Raw genomic sequence first — 26,519 nt, forward strand, 5'->3', positions numbered from 1 at the left:
GCCTAGCCGCAGATAGTTGTTCGTTGTTCGTCGGTAGTCGGGGGGGGGGGGGGGGGGGGGGGTACAAAATTGAAAAAAAATTTCTAAGAGGATAACGCCCATTTATATATCTATAGAGACAGAACCACTATTCCATTTCAATTATATATTTGTTTTATTTTAAGTTACATAAAAATATAATCATAAGGTATAATAATATATATCAAAATCAATAAAAATCACAGAATATAAAGAAAAATGCAAAAATATGTACTTTAATAGGTTAGAATTCCTCAATGTGTAAATGGACTAACTATCCCCCTTTGAATTTAAAAAAAAAAAAATTTTAACTACAGAAGGGGTATTTTTGTTGCTCAAAATTGGGGATGTTTGTTTATTTAACTTATCGTTCAAAGTCTTATCTATTTAGATTCATTTTTTTAAATTATATAAAACAGACAAAAAAGAAGGTTTAAGTGGAGTCCACTGACAAAAAAAGGATGTTTAACCTAAAAAAAATCTATGAAAAAATTATAAAGTTATTTTTTGTACATTAATTTTATCTCACTCATAAAAGGAAATACATATTTAAATATATATCAAAAATAAAAAAAGACAATATATATTTAATCAAATTCTTGTTCATATGTATTATATTATTTTTTAAAGTAAGCTTTTTAACTTAAAAGAAGTCTTAAAAAGGCAAAAATATTTAATTCATAGCATCTCTAAAATAAAAGCTATGATATAAAATCACATTATGGTTATCAAGTAATAATCTTTCTCGTATTCATTTGAATCCGGTGGATAGGAACCGGTTCTCATCCATACGAAAAAACTATGTCTAGCATCGTATTATATCCAGCTTTCTACGAGTATAGAAATGTAAAATCATTAGATTAAAACCAGTTTTTTTTAGCCGGTGCTTTCGACACCTCGGGGCAAAAAAAAACTAGTTTTGATCTCATAATTGTACTTTCTATATCCGCGGAAAGCCGTTTATAATACGATGCGAGAAATAACTATTCCAGTATGGCTTTGAAACTGATCAATATCTGCTGGATTAGAACCGGTTCTCAATCATACTGAAAAATCATGTATAGCGTCGTATTTTAGACAACTTTCTATGAATATTAAAATAAAGATAATAAAATTATCAGTTTGGGCCTTCAGAACTTCGGGGAAAACAAATCTGGTTAAAACTTAAAATTTTCTGTTTCAATATCCGCAGATAACTGTCTATAATACGATGCGATAAAAAGACTATTAAGCTATTTCTAACACATTTACCGAGTTTTACAAGCTTGACATAAACAAAGTATTTGATCGATATAATAAAAAATTCTTTACAAATGTATCTTTATTTTAAATTTCTACCATGGGTATATAATATATTTCTATTAAAAGTAAGGAAGACATTTCTAATATTTATATGTTTTGTACTTAAATTTCAAAATCAAAATGCATAAAATCTTGTATATATGTATGTACTATATTAATCTCACTTTATCTACATATAATTTTCACTAATTATTAATTCAAATTATTTCATAACTGTGACATATCAAAATCACCATAATTATCTATTAAATTTTAGATATATTAGATAAGGGGACTGCCATTTACACATCCAGCAAATTTACAGTGGATGTAATTTCGCCAGTGCAATTTAAAAAGTATAAATGTATTTATGACAAACTGAGCTGGATCTTTAAATCAGTTTAGAGGTGAGCCAGATCGGGGTGAGCCAACTTTCTACCAATGAGAGCACAGCATTTTATGAAATGCCGCGCTGTGATTGGCGGAAATTCGGCGCACCCCGATCTGGCTCACCACTAAAATGATTTAAAGATCCAGCTCTGAATTTTGACTATACAAATGATAATAAAATCGATTCCTCTAGCAAACTTACATCTAACATATTATTTATACTGACAAAAATACATCCATGACTGGCAAAAATACATTTTAATTTTAATTTTAACGCATGTTATAGGATGGGAGACAATTAAACGATTTCGTATTTTCTGCGGTATTGACTATTCGTTGTGGAAACTTATAAATCTATTAGGTAAACTTCTACCTCCCTCCCCTTCAAGCCAAAAAGCATGTTCAGTATATTAAAAAAAATTTCAATCAGATCCTTCTTCAAAATGCAATTCACTAAAAACTTACTATATATTATACTAAGCTATATCTATAAAATTTCATTAAAAAAGTTAATTTCATATTTCATTTTTTATTTCTGTTCAACCTTTCTGGATGTGTATATACCATTTGAGAAAACTCCTACAAACAAAAAAGATACTTAATAATTTGTAAGTTTTCTTTGCCTTTGACTTCAAAAACGCCCGTTTCTATATTGTTTAAATTCTTTTTTTAGCAAGTGTTTACTGTTTAAACGGACTGGAATCTAAAGCTCTATTAATTTTTTTTATGGTGTGGCCACGAAACCGATTAATATCCGCTATAACGAAAAATCACGTATAGCATCGTATTATGACAACTCTGCAAGAATATTAAAATAAAAATCATAAAATTTAAACTAATTTTGTTAGACCAAGGGACTCTTAATTTTCCATTTAGAATTCTGCGGAAAGCTGTCTGTAATACGATGCGATAAATAATTATTATATTTTAGAAATTTTTTTTTATAAAAATCAATAGAAGTATCTTTTTTTCCTGAACCACATCGTTGAAGGTATCATCATCCCCCGTGAAATCATTCTCTCTAATCTGCTCGTTGAGTGCGGCTAGCCGCAGCAGAGTAACTATATCCGCATCGGAGTTGGCGACCGCAATCTCCAGCGGGTTTTGACCCGCATTGTTTACCAAATGATGGTTAGCTCTATAAAAATAAAAGAAAAATATTAATTGGTTCTTTACCTTAGAGTGCCCAGTGCGCTCTCAAACTCCTTTCTTATATTTGAAAAAAATCAAAATTAATGGGGGAAGGATAAGGACTGGTAATTACAATAGTACCAAAAGTTATTACCACATATTCTTTTTAGTTGGCTGAAAACTTTAGGATACTTTCATAAATATTCGATTGGTAGGTTCATTAACTAGCAGTGTTCAAATTAATCAACAAATAATTTTAAACTACAGAATCATGTCTATGTCTAACCCCAATGGGTATGAACATCACTTCGCCGTCCATTTTCTAGTCCCTTAAGATCCAAAGAAAATATCTTATACAAGTAAAATATACAATACTGGGATCTAAAGGGATAAGACAATGGCCGATAAATTGATGTACATTGTACAACCCCACTGATGATTTACAAAATTATCCCGTCTGTAGATTACAATTAGTGGTTGAAACATTTAAACACTCAACTTTATAAACCTACCAATCAAAATTTAAAAAAAACATCCCCATAGTTGTTAAGCTATTATAAGACTTTAAGAACTAGTCTAATAAACAGCCCAATGTCCCCTCCGTCCCAGCAAATAATAGATAGAAGAACTCTTACCTGTGCTTGAGTAGTAGACATACTTGTCCTGTATTCCTAAGCATTGCTGCCAGATATGGGGGGGGGGGTGTTACCCTCCCTGTACAAGATGGAGAGGGGTGCTACCCTCCCTGCACAAGATGTAGGGGGTGTTACCCTCTCTGTACAAGATGGAAAGGGGGATGTTACCCTCACTGTACAAGATGTAGGGGGAGTTAACCTCACTGTACAAGATGGAGAGGGGTGTTACCCTCCATGTACAAGAACTATTACCTGTGCTTGAGTAGTAGACAGACTTGTCCTGTATTCCTAAGCATTGCTGCCAGATGGAGGGGGGGTGTTACTCTCCCTGCACAAGATGGAGGGGGGTGTTACCCTCCCTGCACAAGATGGAGGGGGGTGTTACCCTCCCTGCACAAGATGGAGGGGGGTGTTACCCTCCCTGTACAAGATGGAGGGGGGTGTTACCCTCCCTGTACAAGAACTCTTACCTATGCTTGAGTAGAAGACAAACTTGTCCTGTATTCCTAAGCATTGCAGCCAGATATGGGGGGGGGGGGTGTTATCCTCCCTGCACAAGTTGTAGGGGGTGTTACCCTCCATGTACTGTACAAGAACTCTTACCTATGCTTGAGTAGAAGACAGACTTGTCCTGTATTCCTAAGCATTGCTGCCAGATGGAGGGGGGTGTTACCCTCCCCGTCAGCCTGGCTTGTAGGGGTGTTGTTCAGGATTAGGAACTGCGTAGACATCACGCTTCCAGATCTAAATGGACAATTATCAAATAATATTAGCTAATCTTAATTTTATATATCAAAGAATTACATTCTAAAAATCGTAAAATTACTGAAGGACCAGGCTTCCAAAATTCGTTTTAATTTTATATATTTTATTTCATTTCCGCGGTAAGGTGTCTATAATACGATGCGATAAATAACTATTCTAATCCATTGATCTTATTTATCAATCTATCAATCTATCAATCTATCAATCAATCAATCAATCAATCAATCAATCAATCTATCAATCTATCAATCTATCAATCTATCAATCTATCAATCTATCAATCTATCAATCTATCAATCTATCAATCTATCAATCTATCAATCTATCAATCTATCAATCTATCAATCTATCAATCTATCAATCTATCAATCTATCAATCTATCAATCTATCAATCTATCAATCTATCAATCTATCAATCTATCAATCTATCAATATATCAATCTATCAATCTATCAATCTATCAATCTATCAATCTACCAATCTACTAATCTACCAATCTATCAATCTATCAATCAATCAATCAATCAATAAATCAATCGATCAATCAATCAATAACTTAATTTACCTGACAGCCTGATGAATGGCGGCCTGGCTGCCCTCCCCGAGATGCCGCCACTCTTTGTTGGCCCCCAGGGCCAGCGCCATCAGCATCACGGGCAGGTTGTGCGCCCCTGCAGCTCGGTATAACAACAGATCTGGTAAAAAAAAGGATTTTAGTGTGTTCATTAGAATTTTTGGAACAGTAGGTAGTTTACTACATTTACTTAATGAGAAATATTCTTATATTAGTGCAAAGTTATCATAATGGATAAAGGATATACGTGGATATATTGACAGGGGAAAATTTGTCTTCAATTCAACTTGATAATATCCATATAACCTCATTTATTTGTCAGTTCGTTCATCCAGTAGTAGGGGATGGGGTAAAGAGGGTGGATGGTAGGATTGTTATTTTAGCCAGCTACAAGCTTTACTTTATTAGAGTACATGAAAATCTGATGCAACATCCATGTAATAATATATCAATGCAGGGGCGTCCAAGCTTTTTTATTTGGGGGGGGGTTAGATTTTTTTTAAGGGGTTGGGGGGGGAGAAATACCCCCTTCTAAATGATTGGGGGTGCCTAAGGCACCCCCAAGGTAGGAGTAAATGTTACATGGGGGGTAAAATTAAAATTTTTTGGAGGGTAATCACCCCTTTACCCCCCCCCCCCTTAGACGTCCTAGTATACATGTTACCTGGAGTTAACTCCGCAATAGAGTCTGTCACATTACCAACACTGGTTCTGGCTGCAGTTTCGGTTCCAACTTTGTCGTCACCTTAAACATTTCATATAATGAGAAAAGGACTTTCATTATTCATCAGTTTGTTTTTTGTTTGAATAGGGGGGGGGGGGAGGGGATATTAGGCTGTTTTTTATTACTCCAAAGTTTTATAATAATGTTTTCTTATTTTTGTTTTTTCTATTGAATTTTTATTGGTTGGTTAATTAAGTTGAGTGTTTAAACGTTTCAACCACTAATTGTTATCTACAGATGGGGTAATTTGTGTAATTTTATTATTTAGCATTATTGTTCTTTTTATACATTGATCAAGATTCCTTTTTGGATCAATGACATTGCTTTTGGCAGCCTGTATTGATGCTTCATATTCACCTGTACTTTCCTCTCCATCCGTGGACTCCTGGTCACTGTCCAGCTGTACACTGGCCACGTGGTGCTTCTCCAGGGTACCGCCGAAAAGTACAACCTCCGTGTTTAGTACCTAAAGAGTACATTATTTATTTTCATCTAATGTTTAACATTTTCTAACACAGCTAGGCAGTCGATTAATTGATTGATTAGCAATCAATCTCTAAAATGTTCATAATTGGAATACAGCGAAAATTAATCGACTGCCTAGCTGTGTTAAAACAGATAAAACAAATTGGTATATTTTAAAGAATTCAATTTGATGAATTTGATACATTTACAATTACTATTACTATTACAATTCTTTTTTTTAAAGTTTTGTGCTAAGATTTTCTTTGAGGAAGGTTGGTTAGTCTCAATCACAGTAGGACAAAACAGTATTAAAACAGCCGGCGACAAACAGACAGGCACCATAATACCTTTTCCAGTATGGCTTCAAAACCGATTAATATCCGCTGCAATATAACCGTTCCTCAGCAATACTGAAATATCAAGTATATCATCGTACTACAGACAGTTTTCTACGAATATTACAATAAAAATCATCCCCTCGGGGCTAACAAAACTGTCATAAATTTTATTTTTATATCAGCGAAAAGCTGTCTATAATACGAGGCGATAAATAACTAATATTTGTTTCTGTTAAAAAGCTCTACCTGACTTTGAACCCTGAGTTCTTTTTCCATTGGTTCTTTATCCTCCTTGTCATCACCACTGTATCTCAACTTTACACTGTCATCACTGAACCTGCCATCTTTGCTCGACACTGAAATAAGAATGGATATATTATTACTTTATCCTTCTTGTCATCACCACTGTATCTCAACTTTACACTGTCATCACTGAACCTGCCATCTTTGCTCGACACTGAAATAAGAATGGATATATAATTACTTTATCCTCCTTGTCATCACCACTGTATCTCAACTTTACACTCTCGTCACTGAACCTTCCATCGTTGCTCGACACTAGAATAATATAGATAAGATCCTAAATACAATGGATATTCAATACCTGGATATTATGACAGGGGAAAAATTGTCGTTAATATAGCTTGCTAATTTGGACCTAATTTGTTGGTCAGTTCGTTCAACCAGTAGGAGGGGAGGGAATGGGTATCGTTATTTTAGCCAGCTGCGATACCATCCCCCGAAAAAGTCATAAACCTTAACAGGACCTATGAGATGATAGATTATAAAGGAGAACCATAGCAGTCCATCAGTTATCAAGATCCATCAGTACATACGGACAGACATCCTGTTACTTTAATATAATGATTACCTGACAGAGTGCTAGCCCTGAGGACTGACTCAAGCAAACTTTCATCCTCCTCTCCCTTGACCCCACTTGGTCCGGCCTCTGCGCTTGCTTCTTCACCCCCGGGGGGTGGAGTCTTTTTACTCTTTCCTACGCGGTTCAATACTTTAAATAACAAAAATCAGATGGTTTCCCTCGTATCGTATAGGTTAGTTAAGGATAGCCTCTCAGGGTCAAAGAACTTTGAAGGGGGTTAGACATGAAAAATTTTTGTTCATTAATTTTTACAGCACCTAAGAAAGAAAAGGAAAAGTTAAATAGCCGAAAATATTTAAATTATAATTTTTTTTCTTTCAATCTATTCATTAAGAACCATAATGATTATTTTAATGGATCTAGTGATATATAAAGTGCAAGAATAAAAAAATTCTTTATTAACAGCTTTTATAAATCATCACGTTCTTGTCGATACTCTTGAATGAATGTTATCATTCTTGTTTTAAATTTAATTATTATTAAGCAACAAAAATTATTAATTTGTAAAAGTATTTATTCCGTCCCTGTCGGCATTTTGGACGACCTGGCACGTCGGCGAAGTCGGCGCACCGACCAGACCTCCATCTTACGAATTTCATCTCCTAAAATAATGGATATAGCATATAAGTGGATCTATTGAAGGGTAGTTTCACGTTATGCATTTGAACTTAATTTAGTGAACCGCATATTTTTTGCTAGTTAATTGGATAAACTATATTTTATATGGCATATATTTAAAAGAATTTCAATTTTCTACCATGTAATTTTGAAAATATCAAGACTTGAAAATTGTCTTTTGTGATATATGCAATTTAAAAAGACGATTTTCAAGTCTTGATATTTTAAAAACTACGTGGTAGAAAATTGAAATTCTTTCAAATATATGCCATATAAATGTGGTTTAACCAATTAACCTGGAAAAAATATGCGGTTCACTAAATTAAGTTCAAATGCCTTTCGTGAAACTACCCCTTTGTTGTCAATTTAGCCTGTTGAGTTGACTCGTACTGATACCCCCCTCCTTACTAATTTTTAAAATAAATTGAGGGATTCAATAAATTAAATGTCTAACCCCTGCGGGGGGGGGGGGCTCTAACCCTTCCCGGGCTATACCTCCGGTGCCGTACACTCAATACTAAATATAACCTAACCTAACTTGACCTAAAGTAATTAACAAACAAATTGAAGACTTCCCCCCCCCCTCCCCTTTTTCAGTTTATTTAAAAAATAAGGTGGGTGTGTGACTGTGAAAGTGCCCTAATATTAAATTACCTTTAAAAATTTGTTTATCAACCCAAGTTCTTTCTTTGTACTTGTTAATAATAAATGCTTCTCGCTGGGCTCTTGTAGCGCTTGGGCCTGGTTTGTCCTAAATTACATGTACATTAAAATCTCTGAAACCCTTTGTTAGGAATAATCGAAGTTTAAATTTTTATAGTTTCTGGAATCTAGAGTTGTATAATCATGATCTATTATTGGCTTGAATTGAATTTTGATTGGTTGGTTCCAAAATAGTAGTGTCACAACTTTTCAACCAAGGTTTTAATATATAGAAAAAGTAATTTTGTTTATCATCATTGGGAATGTATTAATATAGATCTATCATCCATTGTCTAATTCCCTTAAATCTCTAAGCCATTTAAGAACAAAATATCATATTTATAATAATATTTAACCAGAGAAAAGCAATTTTAAGTGAAAATTTCCCCACAACCTCTTCCATTTTTCTCGTTTTCTAACCCACTTCCCTGCAATTACATAAAAAAACAAGTTCTACGCCAACCAAACATTTTATTTTCGGAAATTTCAAATGGAATTAATTGCAGCCCCTGCAATTCAAAAAAATATTTACCTGTGGGTTAATTTTTCCCTCGAGTATCTTGTTGACAATACTGTTGCCCAGTTCTGCCATCACCTTCAGGATCTCTGGCTCCCACGCATCCAGCTTTATAGACCTTACCTGGATATTATTATTAACATTATGTTATAGAAACTTATACAAAGAGTCACTCTATAATAAAAAATACAAAAAGTCACTCTATAATAAATAATACAAAGAGTACACCAAACTTGCCCAGTTCTGCCATCACTTTCAGAATCTCTGGCTCCCATGCGTCCAGCTTTATAGAGCTCACCTGGATACACGATTAATTCAAATAACATAATATTATAGACAAATGGATACATTATTACTTAAATGTTACATCAGATTTTCATGTTCTAAAGTAAAACTCGCAGGGGGCTAAAATATCGATACCCTCCACCCACCCCCTTTACCCCATCCCATCCCCCCCCCCACTACTGAATGAAAGAACTAACCGATAAATGAGTTCCATGTTAGCAAACAAAATTGACGAAAATTTTTCCCCTGTCATAATATCCTTTCATATTCTATATCCATTCCTACAGAGTAGACTCCGCCATATAATAAAGTGTAACAGACAGGACAAACTTTTGGGAGACCACTGTTTACCCACCTTGGTAATATGGACTCCAAGGCTCCTATGAATACCACCACTCTCAATACAAAGAGTCACCACCATAATTAATGATACAAGGAGTACACCCACCTTAGCAATATGAACTCCAAGGCTGCGATGAATACTGCCACACTTGATGCAAAAAGTCACTCCATAATTAATTATTATACAAAGAGTCAATCGATAATTTATGATACAAATAGTACACCCACATTAGTAATATGAATTAAAAGGCTAAAATAATTACCATCACACTCGATGCAAAGAGTAACTTTATAAGAGTACACCTACCTTAGTAATATCAACTCCAAGGTACATTGACTACCACCACACTCAATGCAAAGAGTCACTCCCAAATTAATTATACAAAGAGTACACCTACCTTAGTAATATGAACTCCAAGGCTACGATAAATACCTCCACACTCGTGCAAAGCATCACTCTATAAATAATGATACAAAGAGTACACCCACCTTAGTAATATGAACCCCAAGGCTACGATGAATACCACCACACTCGATGCAAAGAGTCACTCCATAATTGATGGAGGCCCACTGAGGATCTGGATCCGAGCAGTCACAACAAACCTGATAAAAAAAAACAGACCTTGTTATACGAGGCACATGACGATAATAAGCAAGTGAAATGCATTATTTCAAGAACTGGTTTAGTTTAATACTGTAGGTAGCTGTTATTTTTATATCTTTCATGGAATTTTGATTGGTATATTACAACTAAATGTATTAAAACCTTAAAATGAATAATTTAGATCTATAAAGGGGTGATTTTGTTTATCAACATTGGAAATGTATATCAATTTAATCCTCATTGTCTTATACCTTGGAAAAACTGGTATTATAAATATTTAGGTTAAATAGTTAATTTCCAGTCTAGCTTTAAAACCGATTATTATTCGAAGGATTAGAACCAGTTCTCAGCCATACTAAAAAATCATTAATACAAAACTGGTTTCTTATCCGCGGAAAGCTGTCTATAATACGACGCAATAAATAAGTATTACCTCATTTCCAGGAATATCCAGAATCTGGAGAGCATTCCTACGCATAGTTTGGGCGGTCCTATGCTTGCCGCCACCCCCCATGCCGCCGCCAACGCCGCCAGTGTTCATCCTCGCCACCTTGAGGTCCTGTGCCTCTTCCGTGTCGCTGTCCTCCTCCCACTGGATGCCGGAGCTGGAACCTACATCCCCGCGATCCTCGATAACCTTGATAGAATATACAATTTTCATGCAAGGCCCGGTTTAACAAAACTGGTAGATATTAATTTTATGACTGAGAACCGGTTCTAAACCAGCGGATATTAGTCGGTTTCGAAGCCATACTGGAACTATGTATATATCCATGAACATATTATCCTCTTGCAGTTTAGCTATAATAATAAATGTATGTAAATGTGTAGATATATGCGTGGATAATGATATTATGCCAGGGAAAAATTGTCGTCAATTTAGGTTACGATTTCCCATGTCAATTATTGGTCAGTTCGTTCACCCAATAAGAGGGGATGGAGTAAAGGCGGGAATTGTGATTTTATCCCGCTGCAAGTAATAATGTATACATTGATAGATACGATTTGACTAAATGTCTAGGTTCATAATAAGAACAATCAAAAAAGGCCTTGCAATCAAAAGTTTGGTTTTATAATAACGTTATTTTATTCGTTGGCTAAACAACTTTGAGAACTTTTATCGAATTTAAATTGGTTGGTTCATAAAGTAGAGTGGCCAAGCGTTTCAACCACTAGTTGTGATCTACAGAAAGCGTACTTAATTGGGGATGTATAGCAATCTATCGGCCATCGTCTTATCCCTTCTAATCCCTGCTATAGACCAAGAAAAAGTTTGTACCTGGTGAAGAGCTGATGAAATTCCTTGCTGAAGACTGGTCATCCATAAAGCATATAATCCTTCGGAATCAGCCTGAATAATCGATATATTATTAAATGAATGTTACACCAGATTTCAATGTACTTTAAGAAAGTGAAACTAGCAACTGGCTAAATTAAAGATAATCCCCGTCCACCCCCTTTGCTCAATACCCTTCTACTGAATGAGCAAATTGACCAATAAATGAAGTCCATGTTAGCAGTCTAAATTGACGACAATTTTTCCCCTGTCATAATATCCACGAATATTCTATATCCAATCCATTACCTAAATACAATGGAGGGATCTGTCCATAAAGGTGTTTATTTTTTTGGGTATAGTCCTTTCCACGACATCCCTCACGGCTGGTTTTTTATTAAATGAATAAGTTAGGGTACAATGTTTGGCACTTTCGATATAAGTAAATGATAATAACAAAGCCACAGAATACGATAATACCTTCAGAAAAATCGATGAAAATAGTTTTCATACTAAATTTTGGTTTTTTATATTTTTTCTAAAATGTCATGACAGAAGATGTAAAATGTCGTCTTAGTTTTTTGAAAGGATTAATCTTCTCTGAAATCTAAATTATCAAAATATTTTTTTTGGTAAATGATTATACGATATATGTCAAACATTTTATCAAAAAGAAATATTTAAAATTGTGAAGTAGAAACCTGAATAATTTTTCTTGTGGAAATAGCTTTCTGCAAATGTTGATAAACATATGTCTGCTAGCATTAAGATGTTTGTACTGTCAATACACGTTGGGTTTTATTTAAAGAATTTCTTTAAAATGTTGTTTTTACCTTGTATACCAATAACGCAATATTTGCTATCAGAAAACCCCCATACCCCCCAATCAACTAAGACTCGCCTACGGCCCGATCTTTTAGGATTGCTTTGTAATTCGCATTTTTGAAAGTCTTTCAACAGTATACACAGCAAGTTCTCTCTTTTTTAACTAACTTTCCGAATCATATACCTAAAGCATTTGAATTGACAAAGGTTATGCTAATATTTTTACCATTCAAGTTTATTTAATATTCTAATAAATAGCGCAACCCTCCAAGTTATGGCTACTTTTCATGAACATATGATCTAAAGAATAAGCTCTGACGCAATGTCATATAAGGATATTATAATATTCATTAAAAAAATTGTTATTTTTGCATATATGTTACATTTTACAGTGTTTTGTGGCTCAAAAGAAAGACAACTAAAATTTATTTCATATTATATAGTTTAAATTGCATAAGATAACCTAGAAATTGTAAAAAAGTCCCTTTCTTTTTTTGTCGTAAAACAGAAATTAACAAAGATTTTTATTAAAAAACACCTTAGTGTAAAAATTAAAAATTTTAAATATGGTCACAAAAAGATTCAATTAGTTTATTAAATGTTTCATTTTCAGCAAATGACGATTAATCTCTATTACAAAGAATAAAGTGTAAAAAGATATTCTCGTTTTAATTTTAAGCAACTTAAAATGCATTTTAATACCTTTTAATGATTTATTTTTTAAAACATAATTTTATAAAATGTTATTGATTTTTAAAGTTATATATTAGAATGTTTTTAAATTTTGTTAACATTTTGTTTTAAATGTAGAAAATTGGTAATTCTAAACATTCAAAAAATGATTTTATCAAATTTTCATCACTTAAATTGCATGTTTGATGAAATTTTCAACTGATAATTCAAGAAAAATCGTTTAAGTTTTATTATATTTTACTTTGAAATGTTAAAAAATATAATTATTGTCAAAAATGTGGAAGTTATACTTTCCTCAAAAAAAGACCTAAAACATGCAAATTAACACGTGTAATGAGATTTTTTTTCTTTCAGGTTTAATTTTAAGTAATTATTGATATTTTTTGTAAAAAGGATTTTATATAAAAAGTTTTAAAACTCGAGTTATGTAGTGGTTCTAAAAAAGGTTGCGAATTTATGCAATTTTCTTGCAAAAAAAAATTTTCTAGGATTTTAAAAATAGCAAAGGGTGTTATTAGACGTACTTACAGATACAATTGCTAAGTCATTTTGGCCAAACACTAAAATAAAGTTTTGACATCTGAGGGCCTAACCGTGCCCTCCATAAGGAGCGATTCTTCGTATTTTTCACAGTAGCTTTTCTCCTATTTCTAGCCCCTGCGGGGCCAATTACCTAACCCTGTGGGGCAATCACCTAACACAATATAACCTAACCTAACCTAAAATAACCTATAAAAAGCCATTTTAAAAATACGAAGAATCGCTCCTTATGTAGGGATTTCGTGGAAAGGACTATACCAAATTTTTTTATATTGGATGTGTCCCTGGCATCTAAGGACACATTTGACACATTGTATTCGAAGGGTTAAGGAAGGAAAGAAAATAGTCTAAAACAATCCCGCTACCTACGTCGTGACATGTGAAGCTTCCATAAAATGGAGAAATCAATTGGTTTATTAGATCTTAAAATCTAAGCTTCAGACAAAAAATAAAAACCTTACTGCTTTAAATTTTAAAAATGAGTAAGTTAACAAAAAAGACTTATGATAATTAAATCTTATAGCATAGAAAAATTAATATATCCTTATATCTAATGCTGGATTTGTCTAGAATTTATTAATCTTGTTTCTTATTTGAAAAGAAAGGGAAAAATATTACCACCCTCAAACTTTAACTAATAAATATTCTCAAATTAAAATGAAATATTATTACATACCTGTAAAACATGGCTTTTAACAGGCGAAATCACTTCAAAACAAAACCTGAAAGATAAAAAAAAATATTTATTGAAAATAATTTCTTATCTTATTTGATCTATCATATTTTTTCAAGTTTAGAATAAAATAGGCATAAATCAGGGATCATTAGGGATAAGATAATTAATAAAAAATTTATGTTCACCCTAAATGACAATTAACAAAACTACCATCCCTGTAGATTAAAATTAGTACTCAATTGGAAGTTCAGACTCTGCTAGTTTAAACTAACCAATCAAGGTTATAAAATAACAGAGGTACTATTTTTTTTTGACAAGGGGGAATAACCATGAAAAGGTTTCGGTACCTTCTTTCAATTTCATTAAGAGGACGGACCATGCAAATTCTTAGATCTTCCTCCATTACTGTGATTTCTTCTCCATTCCGTTTCACATAACACAACTTAAAATAATTATTTCTCTTAATAATTAAATAATAGCAAAAAATAAAACTAAATAACAAGATTTAAAGTTATTTAAAATCATAGGTAAATAATTTGTTGGTTACACACTATTGATATCCGTATTAAAATAATCTTCTCTTTAAAGTTTCAAAAGTGCCCTGACCTCTTTTATAAAGATATCCTTACATTCCAACAGACCTTACTACTACACACCAACATACCTTGCTACATACCTTATTATTATCAAGATAAACCATCTCCTATTCCAAGTTTTGAAAGTGCTCTGGCCTCTTCTAAAAAGATTTCCTTACATACCAACATACCTTACTACTACATACCAACATACCTTGCTACATACCTTATTATTATCAAGATAAACCATCTCCTATTCCAAGTTTTGAAAGTGCTCTGGCCTCTTCTAAAAAGATTTCCTTACATACCAACATACCTTACTACTACATACCAACATACCTTGCTACATACCTTATTATTATCAAGATAAACCATCTCCTATTCCAAGTTTTGAAAGTGCTCTGGCCTCTTCTAAAAAGATTTCCTTACATACCAAAATACCTTACTACTACATACCAACATACCTTGCTACATACCTTATTATTATCAAGATAGAACCATCTCCTATTCCAAGTTTTAAAAGTGCCCTGACCTCTCTTGAAAAGGTATTCTTAGATACCAACATACTTGCTACTACATACCAACATACCTTGCTACATACCTTATTATTATCAAGATAAAACCATCTTCTATAGGGTAGTGCGGGGTTAATGCGGTCATCGGGTCAATTCCGGTCAAACGACCAACTTTTTTAAAACCGTTTTTTAACGGTGTTCTAAACGTTTGCGAGAGATCTTCAGAAAAGCAAAGTTGTAGTTTATTGCCTTTACTTTTATTTCTTACTCCAGCAAATTTTTGTCAGATCACTCCTTCTATGATTTTTTTGCCCTCAAAAAGTTGCAAAAAATTTGCAAAAAAAAAATTTCAAAATAGGCCATGTTCAATCTAAAATTGTGAAAAAATGGTAAGTCCTATCGACCCCCGGGTTTTTGTAAAATGAAAGATATGGCATTCATTTATCGTTTGCAATTGAAGGCGTTGTTCTAACTTGATTTTTTCATAATTTTTTTTTCGTCTAAAAAAAAAATGGTCTATTCCGGTCACTTTTTTTACTTTTTTTTATTACTGTATTTATAACTGTATAATACCCTAATGTTTTATTTAGGTGATCTGGAAGCATAAACAACCTAAATGCATGACCTAAGCTTTAATCATTGCCTTGCCTGTTGTGTGATGTACATTACTAGTCATTTTACTGCTTGTATTATGTCATGTTTTGTTGCCTAAGCTTTTCAATTTGTAAAGACATTAAAAATTTTTCAGACACATTTTTATAGTAATGGGAAGAGTATATCACCCAAAGGAACGCCTTAAATATTTTCCTGAAGATGTATCAGCTGCATTGGCTCATGTAAGAAGGGGTATGTCTATTAGAAAGACTGCTAGAAGATTTAAAATTCCATATGAAACCCTTGCATCTTTTTCGTATAAGAGGGTGTTCGAGATTTTTGCGCGGTTTGGATTTTTTATGTCAAATCGGCTAGGATTAAGCTAGAAAGGTGTTTAAGGTGTCTATAGAAAGCTCTTTGCATGTCCTAACAAAAACTCTCCAGGATATGGGTTCTATCTCCAAGATTTAGAGTACATATTCAAGATTTTGCATTTTCAAAATTCCTGTTGCATAAAATGTGTTGAAATATTAGAGTTAGACCCCATATCATTTCGAGTTAATTGTCAGGCATGTAATTTTGCATCTTTAGACACCTTAACCACCCTTGTAGGTCAATCCTAGCCAATTTGAGACAAGAAAAAATGTATCAAAAACTGCTGTCAAAACTGGCAGGATTTTTAAAATTAAAAATTTTTTGGGAAAAAATCACTTTTTTCAAGAAATTCCAAGACCTGCGAATCAGAAATTGCCTCTAATTTATGTATAAAGCTTAAAAAAACCTAATCATATAATAAAAAGTATGATTTTTTTTTTAAAGTTTGCATGAAAAAAATTGATGCTTTATTTTGCGATTTTACCGACTTTTTTATAATGGGGAAAATGTGGTCAAAAAATTGTCTGATCTGCATGCGACTAGTACTGTTAGAAAGCTAACCTCAGCTTTCTACTCATAGTTTAAAATGTTAAAAAAAATATTTTAAGGGGGTTTTCCACCCCCCCAAAGTCAACTGACCGAAATAGCCCCACCGGTGGGGTTATTCCGGTATAGGCCAACCGCCGCCCTTTAAACCGATTTTTGACCGACTTCTAGTTGCGAGATCTTAATGGGACCAAGACAGGCTTCTTCGTTATTGCCATATCGTTCATTTGCACTCTTAAAAACCGGAAAAAGTTTTTGGGAAGTATGTTTTTTTTTAAGTTGAAGCAAAAAATTGACCGGAATTACCCCGCACTACCCTACCAAGTTTTGAAAGTGCCCTGACCTCTCTTGAAAAGGTATCCTTTCATATCTTGATAATAATACCTTATTATTATCAAGATAGAACCATCTTCTATTCCAAGTTTTGAAAGTGCCCTGACCTCTTTTATAAAGATATCCTTACATACCAACAGACCTTACTACTACACACCAACATACCTTGCTACATACCTTATTATTTTCAAGATAGAACCATCTCCTTTTCCAAGTTTTGAAAGTGCCCTGACCTCTCTTGAATAGATATCCTTACATACCAACAGACTTTAATAGCGCTACTACATACCAACATACCTTACTACTACATACCAACATACCTTGCTACATACCTTATTATTATCAAGATAGAACCATCTTCTATTCCAAGTTTTGAAAGTGACCTGGCCTTTCTTGAAAAGGTATCCTTACATACCAACATACCTTACTACTACATACCAACATACCTTGCTACATACCTTATTACTATCAAGATAGAACCATCTTCTATTCCAAGTTTTGAAAGTGACCTGACCTCTCTAGAAAAGATATCCTTACATACCAACATACCTTACTACTACACACCAACATACCTTGCTTCATACCTTATTATTATCAAGATAGAACCATCTTCTATTCCAAGTTTTGAAAGTGCCCTGACCTCTCTTGAAAAGGTACCCCTCAAGGCTAACAGATCTTCCCTTGCTATCCGTTGCTAAAACTTCAGTATCATCCTAAAATTATTAGTTTGTAAGTAGCGAAGCTACTTTACAATTCTAAATGTCCGACTGATTTTGATAGACGGAGTGGGGGAAATGTTTATTGCTCAGCTATTTTTTAAGATACTAGCGGCTACGCCTCTAGAGGCCTCTATGGGTACTTGAGGAAGTGAAAGTCAAATTTGATAACCCAATTTCTTATTTTAGATTTTAAAAAGAAAAAGTGAAAAAAAAATATTTTGGGGGGTGGAAATTTTTTTTTTTGGGCGGCGGTGCCCCCCCCCCCCCCCATCATTTGTAATTTTAGTTTCAAAAATATTTGGTGGGGGCTGATTTTTCATTTTTTGGGGGGTTGGGGGTGTCCCACCCCCAAGAAAATAGTTATAAACCTTCCCGGGACCTATAAGAAGCTACCCTATTAAGGAGAACCCAATCGGTTCAGCGGTTAGCGAGATCCTTCGGTACAGACACACAAACAGACAAACATCCTGTTACTTTATTATAAGGATACAGATAAAAATTTGTTTCCACATTGCCTAAACCAATGTGCATCAAGTATATAAATTTGTTGGTTTGTCTGTTTATTGGTTATGCCACAAAAGAATATTTTATTTTAAATATTAAAGTTTCGTGATCATTCTTTTATTCAAATATCTTTTTTTTTTATCTTTTAGAGATCTTTTGCTTCAAACAAATAAAAACACACTCATGTAAAATTATCATGATACTTATGTAGCTAACAAAAATCAAGATTTTTTTTCCATGTTCATGTTCAAATTTTGTTTTTAAGATATTTAAGGAAAGTTGAGTGTCCTAACATTTCAACCAATAATTGTAATCTACAAAATTTTGTATATCCTCATTGGGGATGTCCATCCATTTATCGGCCATTGTCTTATCCCTTTAGATCCCTGAGAATTTTCTATGGCTATACGCTGCTAAAAAGCCTTACCTTTGAAACATAAGTGTGGCGCTTTTCTAAAGATTTTTCCAGTGCTGCTGTCGATGCTTCCATTTCCTTAAAAAAACGCTATTATAAAATATAAATAAGTTAGAAAGTGACATAAACCAGAATTTCTATTACTATAGGTCTTAAAATAAATCAAATGCTATATCATAGTCACAGTAGCGAAAACTATTTCATTAAATATATGTAAATTACTAAAAATTAATTAAATCGAGCACTATGTAAGCAAAAAAAAACAATAAATAATTTACTCTTGTCCTATCTATCCCTGAAAATGGATCAGGTGCAGTTAGAGGTAAAAGGTTCCTAGAATCGATTATCTAAAACATTTCCGGGTGCCAGCAGACAAACAACTAAACATATGTACAAATATATAAGCACAAAATTTTAACCGACAAAAGAAGGTCTACAATTTATAATCCAGTACTTATAATGCAGTTACCTCATCTCGCAGAGCACATAAACTACGCATTTTTTGCTTCATTAAAGATTGCATCATTGGATCTTGAGTATTCCAGATAATTTATAGACCTTCCTATGCCGCTTGTAACGATTAGCGAGGAAAACATGTACGTGCATATATCTGGATTGTTGAAGATAATCGTTACCAGGAACATTTTACCGTAAACTGGACCAGATCTCCCTAAAAATACCTGAATCTTGTCGTCAAGAGTTTTCATGTAAGTTTCTGTCTCGTTGAAAAGATTGAATCCCTGGCGAAAGTATGTCGCGTATGCTTTCACAAGGTTTCCTAGAGTGAAATACAAAATTAAAACTGCCACCTAGCGGGTAAATTGTTGACTAATTTGACATTATTTCTTTCTGTGTTATCAAATAAGGGGGGGTTTTTAATGCAACCATCTCGTAATCAGTGATTAAATGGCACTTAGAATTCGAATTTCGATCTGAAATTTTGCATGAGTAATCCTTGGTAAGTCTATTTTCCCTAAATTGAACAAAAAGTTAGAAAAGTGACGGCTGGCGGCTGGCAGCTCAGCCGTTTTGCCGTTTTTTGCCTATTTTCAGGGCAAATTCATCATTAATTACGTAGGAATCAACTTTTAAAAACATATTTTTGGTTTAATTCATGTTAATGATAGCAATAACCATTTTTTCATTTCTAGTACCAGCTGCTAAACGGCTAGAACCGGCTGTTAACGGCTGGGAGCTGCCAAGATTATGAAGGGTAGATATGGCTTGTGACATATCTAGGGGTAGGTTTTTATGGCTGCTGAGCTCAAAAATACTACCAAAAATAGTGGCCGCCCATTTATATGGCAGCTGGGTAACAGCTGCAGCTCAGCTGGGAGCGGCCAAGAGTAGAATGAGTACATAGGGCTTGTGAGGTGTCTAGGGGTAGGTTTTTATGAGTGCTGAGCTCAAAAATGCTACCAAAGATAGTATCGGCCCATCCATATGGCAGCTTGGTAACAGCTGCAGCTCAGCTGGGAGCGGCCAGGGTAGAATGAGTAGATAGGGATTGTGACGTGTCTAGGGGTAGGTTTCTATGGGTGCTAAGCTCAAAAAAACTACCAAAAATAGTGGTGGTCCATCCATATGGTTGCTGTGTAACAGGGGTAGGTAGGTCTGAGCATCAAAAATAGTGGCGGCCCATCCATATTGCAGTTGGGTAACAGCTGCAGCTCAGCTGGGAGCAGCCAAGAGTAAAAGGAGTACATAGGGCTTGTGACGTGTCAATGGGTAGGTTTTTAAGGGTGCTAAGCTTAAAAAAACTACCAAAAATAGTGGTGGCCCATCCATATGGTTGCTGGGTAACAGCTGCATCTGTGCAGTAAGCCTTTGTTTAAGACTTAGCTCTAAGCACTTTTTGGTACTATTAAAGGATAACCAAATATTGATTATTTCAGTGTTGATTTAGTTGTTAAACAGCTGAAATTGGCTGAGAACAGTTACCAACAGATAAAAGTAAAAGTTTAAGACATAGCTTGTACCCAGCAACCATATGGATGGGCCACCACTATTTTTGGTAGTTTTTTGAGCTTAGCAATCATAAAAATCTACCCCTTGACACGTCACAAGCCCTATGTACTCATTCTACTCTTGGCTGCTCCCAGCTGAGCTGCAGCTGTTACCCAGCCACCATATGAACGGGCCGCCACTATTTTTAGTAGTATTTTTGAGCTCAGCAACCATAAAAACTTACCCCTAGACATGTCACAAGCCCTATGTACTCAATTAACTCATTTTACGTCACAAGCCCTATCTAATCGTTCTACTCTTTGCCGCTCCCAGCTGAGCTGCAGCTGTTACCCAGCTGCCAAATAGATGGGCGGCCACTATTTTTGGAAGTATTTTTGAGCTCAGCAGCCATAAAAACCTACCCCTAGACATGTCACAAGCCATATCTACCCTACATTCTCTTGGCAGCTACCAGCCGTTTTCAGCCGGTTCTAGCCGTTTAGAAGCTGGTACTAGAAATTTAAAAAATGGTTATTGCTATCATTCACCATGAATTAAACCAAAATTTTTTTTTTTTAAAGTTGATTCCTACGTAATTAACAATGAATTTGCCCTGAAAAAAAGCAAAAAACGGCAAAACGGCTGAGCTGCCAGCCGCCAGCCGTTACTTTTCCAACTTTTTGTTCGATTTAGGGAAAATAGACCTACCAAGGATTACTCATGCAAAATTTCAGATCGAAATTCGAATTCTAAGTGCCATTTAATCACTGATTACGAGATGGTTGCATTAAAAACCCCCCCCTTATGACTTGAATTGAATCATAGTTCATAGACTAGAAGTAAAAGAATCATTATTCTAATTTGTCTAAATTAATAATAAGAGTCATATTTTTTGCGGACGCACGGACGTACTTACTTTAATGTAGAAAAGCTACCATTTAAATAGTTATGTATTTACTAGTATTAGTGTAACAAATATACTAATAATATAAAATCAATGTCAACACGAAAGGTGTTAAAAACAATAAAAGATAAGAAAATTACAAAAAACTTTACAGTAATAAATCACAGATTAAACAGCGTACTAGCGGCTAAGCCCCACTTGAGTTGGAAGGGGGGGGGGGGTGTCGATTCCCACCCCTCCCCACTTTCAATTTTAGTTTTAAAAGGAAAAGGTAAAAAAATGAAGAGGGTAAATTTTTCTAGGGTCAATATGTCTTGGGAGGGTGGTGGTACCCTCCCCTAAAACAGTTATAAACCTTCCCAGAACCTATGAGAATCTACAATGTAAAAGAGAAACATGTCGGTTAGCAAGATCCTTAAGAACAAAGACAGACACACACACACACCAAGACATAATTTACATTCTATATAAGGATTACAAACTTAAAAAGCAGAGTTGAAAAATTTAGTATTAGGGTCTGTCAGAGTAAGTTAAGGAAAATGGACCAAATACTTCCTTGTTAATTAGAGGATTTTTAAAATTTAAACCTTACCTACAGCTTCCAATGTTACGTGTCTTTTCTTTGATTGCAGCATTGATATCTGATAAACATAATCCATTCCTTAAAAATAATGAAATTATTATTACTAGGATGTTACATCAGATTTTCATGTTTTCTAACAAAGTGAAACTCGCAGCGGGCTAAAATAATGATACGCACAATCAATCCCCTGCCCTCTAACAGGACGAACGTACTGACCAATATATGAATTCCATGTTAGCAACCTAAATTAACGACAATTTTTCCCCATTCATAATATCCATGTATAATATTCTATACAAGATTTTCATGCTCTGTAATAAAGTGAAACTTGTAGCACTCTACCCCATTTCCTTCCCTCCTACTGGATAAAAGAAATGACCAATAAAAAGGTTCCATGTCAGCAAGCTAAATTGACTTTTATTTCAACATACCTGTATATCTAAAGCAGGATTTTGTAGCCGTCAGAAGGTTACTAGCGTCTTCCACTTCTGCTAATCTAAATATTTATATTTATAACGGATAAGAGATAAGACAATGGCCAATAAATAAAGATACATAAAATCCCCCAGCAGCTACGCCCCAAGAGGCCTCTGGTGGCATGTAAAATGTTTTCTTTTGAAATAAATTGTCCATTTCAAAATCAAATGTTTTAATTCATGTTTATACGACAATAGCGCCGCCTAGCGGTAACTTTAATATATTTTTGAGCGATTTATTTCGGTAGGGTGGTGGTACCCTCCTCCAAAAAAATCATAAACCTTCCCAGGACAAATGAAAAGCTACCTTTTAAAGGAGAACTATTTCAGTACAGCAGTTAGCGAGATCCTTCAGTACAGACACACAGACACTGAGAAATCCTGTTACTATTTCAAAAAGATTTAATAACCTGCTTTTAGAAGCTGAAGCATTTTTGTTTAGTGCGGAGTCAAGATCATTAGATATTTTATTAAAATATCCCTGGCACAAAAAATAACAAGTTTACAGTATACTTTGAAAAATAGATTAAAAGAGCTTTCTAACAATTAAATTTCAAAGAACCCAAAGACTTTATGCCTTCTAATCAGCAGGCTTATTAAAAAATTTTGGGTACCAGAATATTTTAAATTCTAATGTCATGTTCCCTCTATAGAAACTAAAGAAGGTTGCTGCTCGGAATTAACAATTTTAAATCTCCTAAATGTTTTTTTTTAAATCATCCAACTTTTAAAACTTAATATTCCTTTGTCTCATGCATTTTCTTCATATCTTCTTTAAGGAACTTTGTCAGAGTTTTGTTTATAGCCCGGTCTGTCTGTTCTATTATCATATTCTGGAACTTTAATATCTCCTAATAATAATAATATATGTTTATACCCAGGTCTGTCTGTTCTATTATCATATTCTGGAACTTTAATATCTCCTAATAATAATAATATATGTTTATACCCAGGTCTGTCTGTTCTATTATCAAATTCTGGAACTTTAATATCTCCTAATAATAATAATATATGTTTATACCCAGGTCTGTCTGTTCTATTATCATATTCTGGAACTTTAATATCTCCTAATAATAATAATAATATATGTTTATACCCAGGTCTGTCTGTTCTATTATCATATTCTGGAACTTTAATATCTCCTAATAATAATAATATATGTTTATACCCAGGTCTGTCTGTTCTATTATCATATTCTGGAACTTTAATTTCTCCTAATAATAATAATAATATATGTTTATACCCAGGTCTGTCTGTTCTATTATCATATTCTGGAACTTTAATATCTCCTAATAATAATAATAATATATGTTTATACCCAGGTCTGTCTGTTCTATTATCATATTCTGGAACTTTAATATCTCCTAATAATAATAATATATGTTTATACCCAGGTCTGTCTGTTCTATTATCATATTCTGGAACTTTAATATCTCCTAATAATAATAATAATATATGTTTATACCCAGGTCTGTCTGTTCTATTATCATATTCTGGAACTTTAATATCTCCTAATAATAATAATAGTTATATGTTTATACCCAGGTCTGTCTGTTCTATTATCATATTCTGGAACTTTAATATCTCCTAATAATAATAATATATGTTTATACCCAGGTCTGTCTGTTCTATTATCATATTCTGGAACTTTAATATCTCCTAATAATAATAATAATTATATGTTTATACCCAGGTCTGTCTGTTCTATTATCATATTCTGGAACTTTAATATCTCCTAATAATAATAATAATATATGTTTATACCCAGGTCTGTCTGTTCTATTATCATATTATGGAACTTTAATATCTCCTAATAATAATAATATATGTTTATACCCAAGGCTGTCTGTTCTATTATCATATTCTGGAACTTTAATATCTCCTAAATGATTATAAAACATCATTCTCCAATTATGATAAACATAAATACCTCACCTGTAAATTAAATCTGTTTATTGAAAAGTTTGGATACTGTTAGACTACAAGCAGCAATTAAATTTTAATAAAAGTTATCAAAATTTTTGAGAATAAGATAAAATTATAGTTATAATACATAGGGTACAAGTGTTATTCATTGTCCAATGTTCATTCCCTCCCTGTCATACAATAGCTGGCTACTCAAAACATATAAAAATTGACCTGTAAAGTCTGAATAAGCTGGTTAAGGTTTGTTGAGATGTTGGTATCCTGGTCGGCCGAGAAGTAGGCACTCAGCTCCCAAATGCTGGCGAGGAAGGCGGCTTGATTACCCACATATGCACGGCCGCCCTCTGTCAACGTGTTACAGCACTAAAATAAATGTATGTCAGTATAAAAAGTACTGAAATGTGTGTTTGTTTGTCAGTGTGCAAAGAACTTGGATGTGTGTTTGTCTGTCAGTCTGTTTGAATGGCGATTATGACTTCTGCCGCCCTAATCTAAATATTTTATTTTTGTCATTTTGACTTAAGCATGGTGTTTGGGTCACATAACATACTCTGCGAGGTGGAGGTAATAACGAGGAGCTTTCATGAGTTGGCCCTAGTGGCCAGCGATGCGGAGCCGTTTGATTTTGGTGCGGCTCCGGATTCAACCTAAAATCAAGAAAACTCAACATATTTTTTCTGGCCAAGTCTATTTTTGACTTTTGAAGGTTTTAAATGAAATTTTTGATAAAAATGGCCTTGAAAAACTTGAAAGGGGCATTTGCACACGATACAACAGAGTTACTAAATTGAAATTAATAAAAACTCTCTTTTTTTAACTAAACCGGAGCCGTTTTTTAACGAAAATAACGGCTCCAGCTCAGGCAAAATATGGCGGCTCCCAGCTCCAGCTCCGCAACGCTGCTAGTGGCTTTAAAAAAGTGTCTCAACCTACTCCATAACGACTAGGTCCCAAATCTAAGAAATTAAAGCTTATCAATCAATGACTATTTGACTTTTTATTTTAATCAATTTCAAACTAGTGTACACTGTAATTTGGACTATTATGAATATTAAATATTTCTAAACATTGTATCAAAAATCAAAAAAATATGCTTGGTGCAATTTTACAAAATTTACCTTTAAAACTTTTTCAAGTTTAGTTTCTAAATCCTCCAACGTATTTTCATTGATTCCAAGCTGTTGGCGAAACCTTAAAAAAATATTAAAAAAATATTTGTTGGATATCAGAATTATTTAAATGCCAAGATGTGATGACAAATAAGCATGATCGAGGATGGGGTAAAGGGGGTGGATCGTCATTTTAGTCAGCTACAAGTTTCACTTATTAGAGTGCATGATAATCTGGTGTTAGATCCAAGTAATAATAAATCCATTGTGATATACTAACAATTGTTCTGAAAGTCCCAAAGGCATTCAAAAAATTCAAAAATTTGAATTAGTCAAAGAAGGCATTAAAAAGCAGGGAGGGAGGAGACATTGGGCGGTATATTACATTAGTCCCCAAAGTTTTATAATAACCTTTTCTTATTCGTTGGTTTAACAACTTTGGGGACTTATATTGAATTTAATTAGTTAATACGTTTCAACAACTAATTGCAATCTAAAGAAGGGGTAATTTTGTCTATTATTATTTGGGATGTACATCAATTTATCGGCCATTGTCTTATCTCTTTAGGTCCCTAATAAAAAAATCTCACCTAGGAGAATCCTTCAAACACTCCACATAATCAATAATTGGAGCAGGCATTTTGGAAGATTAAAAAAACAGATTTTGGAAGATTTAAAAAAAAATATTCAATCTACCATAATTCACCAAAAAATG

The 26,519-nt window shown here is 33.8% G+C and overlaps 1 protein-coding gene across 1 annotated transcript; it reads right to left on the reverse strand.

The window, feature by feature from the left end:
- Window positions 1–2,083: 2,083 nt before the first annotated feature.
- Window positions 2,084–26,517, reverse strand: CenB1A (Centaurin beta 1A). Its single transcript, XM_080155685.1, has 26 exons — window positions 26,395–26,517; window positions 25,814–25,886; window positions 24,909–25,058; window positions 23,512–23,620; window positions 23,180–23,249; window positions 22,725–22,789; window positions 22,303–22,371; window positions 19,540–19,637; window positions 18,872–18,937; window positions 17,806–17,934; window positions 14,631–14,725; window positions 14,284–14,329; window positions 11,553–11,624; window positions 10,707–10,910; window positions 10,159–10,272; window positions 9,058–9,165; window positions 8,478–8,574; window positions 7,729–7,807; window positions 7,194–7,318; window positions 6,569–6,678; window positions 5,877–5,985; window positions 5,460–5,540; window positions 4,787–4,916; window positions 4,059–4,199; window positions 2,660–2,827; window positions 2,084–2,266 (listed from the first exon to the last, which is right to left on the reverse strand). Exons 1-26 carry the CDS (start codon window positions 26,442–26,444, stop codon window positions 2,212–2,214), a joined length of 2,613 nt encoding a protein of 870 aa, XP_080011811.1. The 5' UTR covers window positions 26,445–26,517; the 3' UTR covers window positions 2,084–2,211.
- Window positions 26,518–26,519: the final 2 nt, after the last annotated feature.

The sequence above is a fragment of the Acartia tonsa genome, chromosome 4, assembly GCF_053477335.1.
Source record: "Acartia tonsa isolate MP-2025a chromosome 4, ASM5347733v1, whole genome shotgun sequence".
Taxonomy (NCBI): domain Eukaryota; kingdom Metazoa; phylum Arthropoda; class Copepoda; order Calanoida; family Acartiidae; genus Acartia; species Acartia tonsa.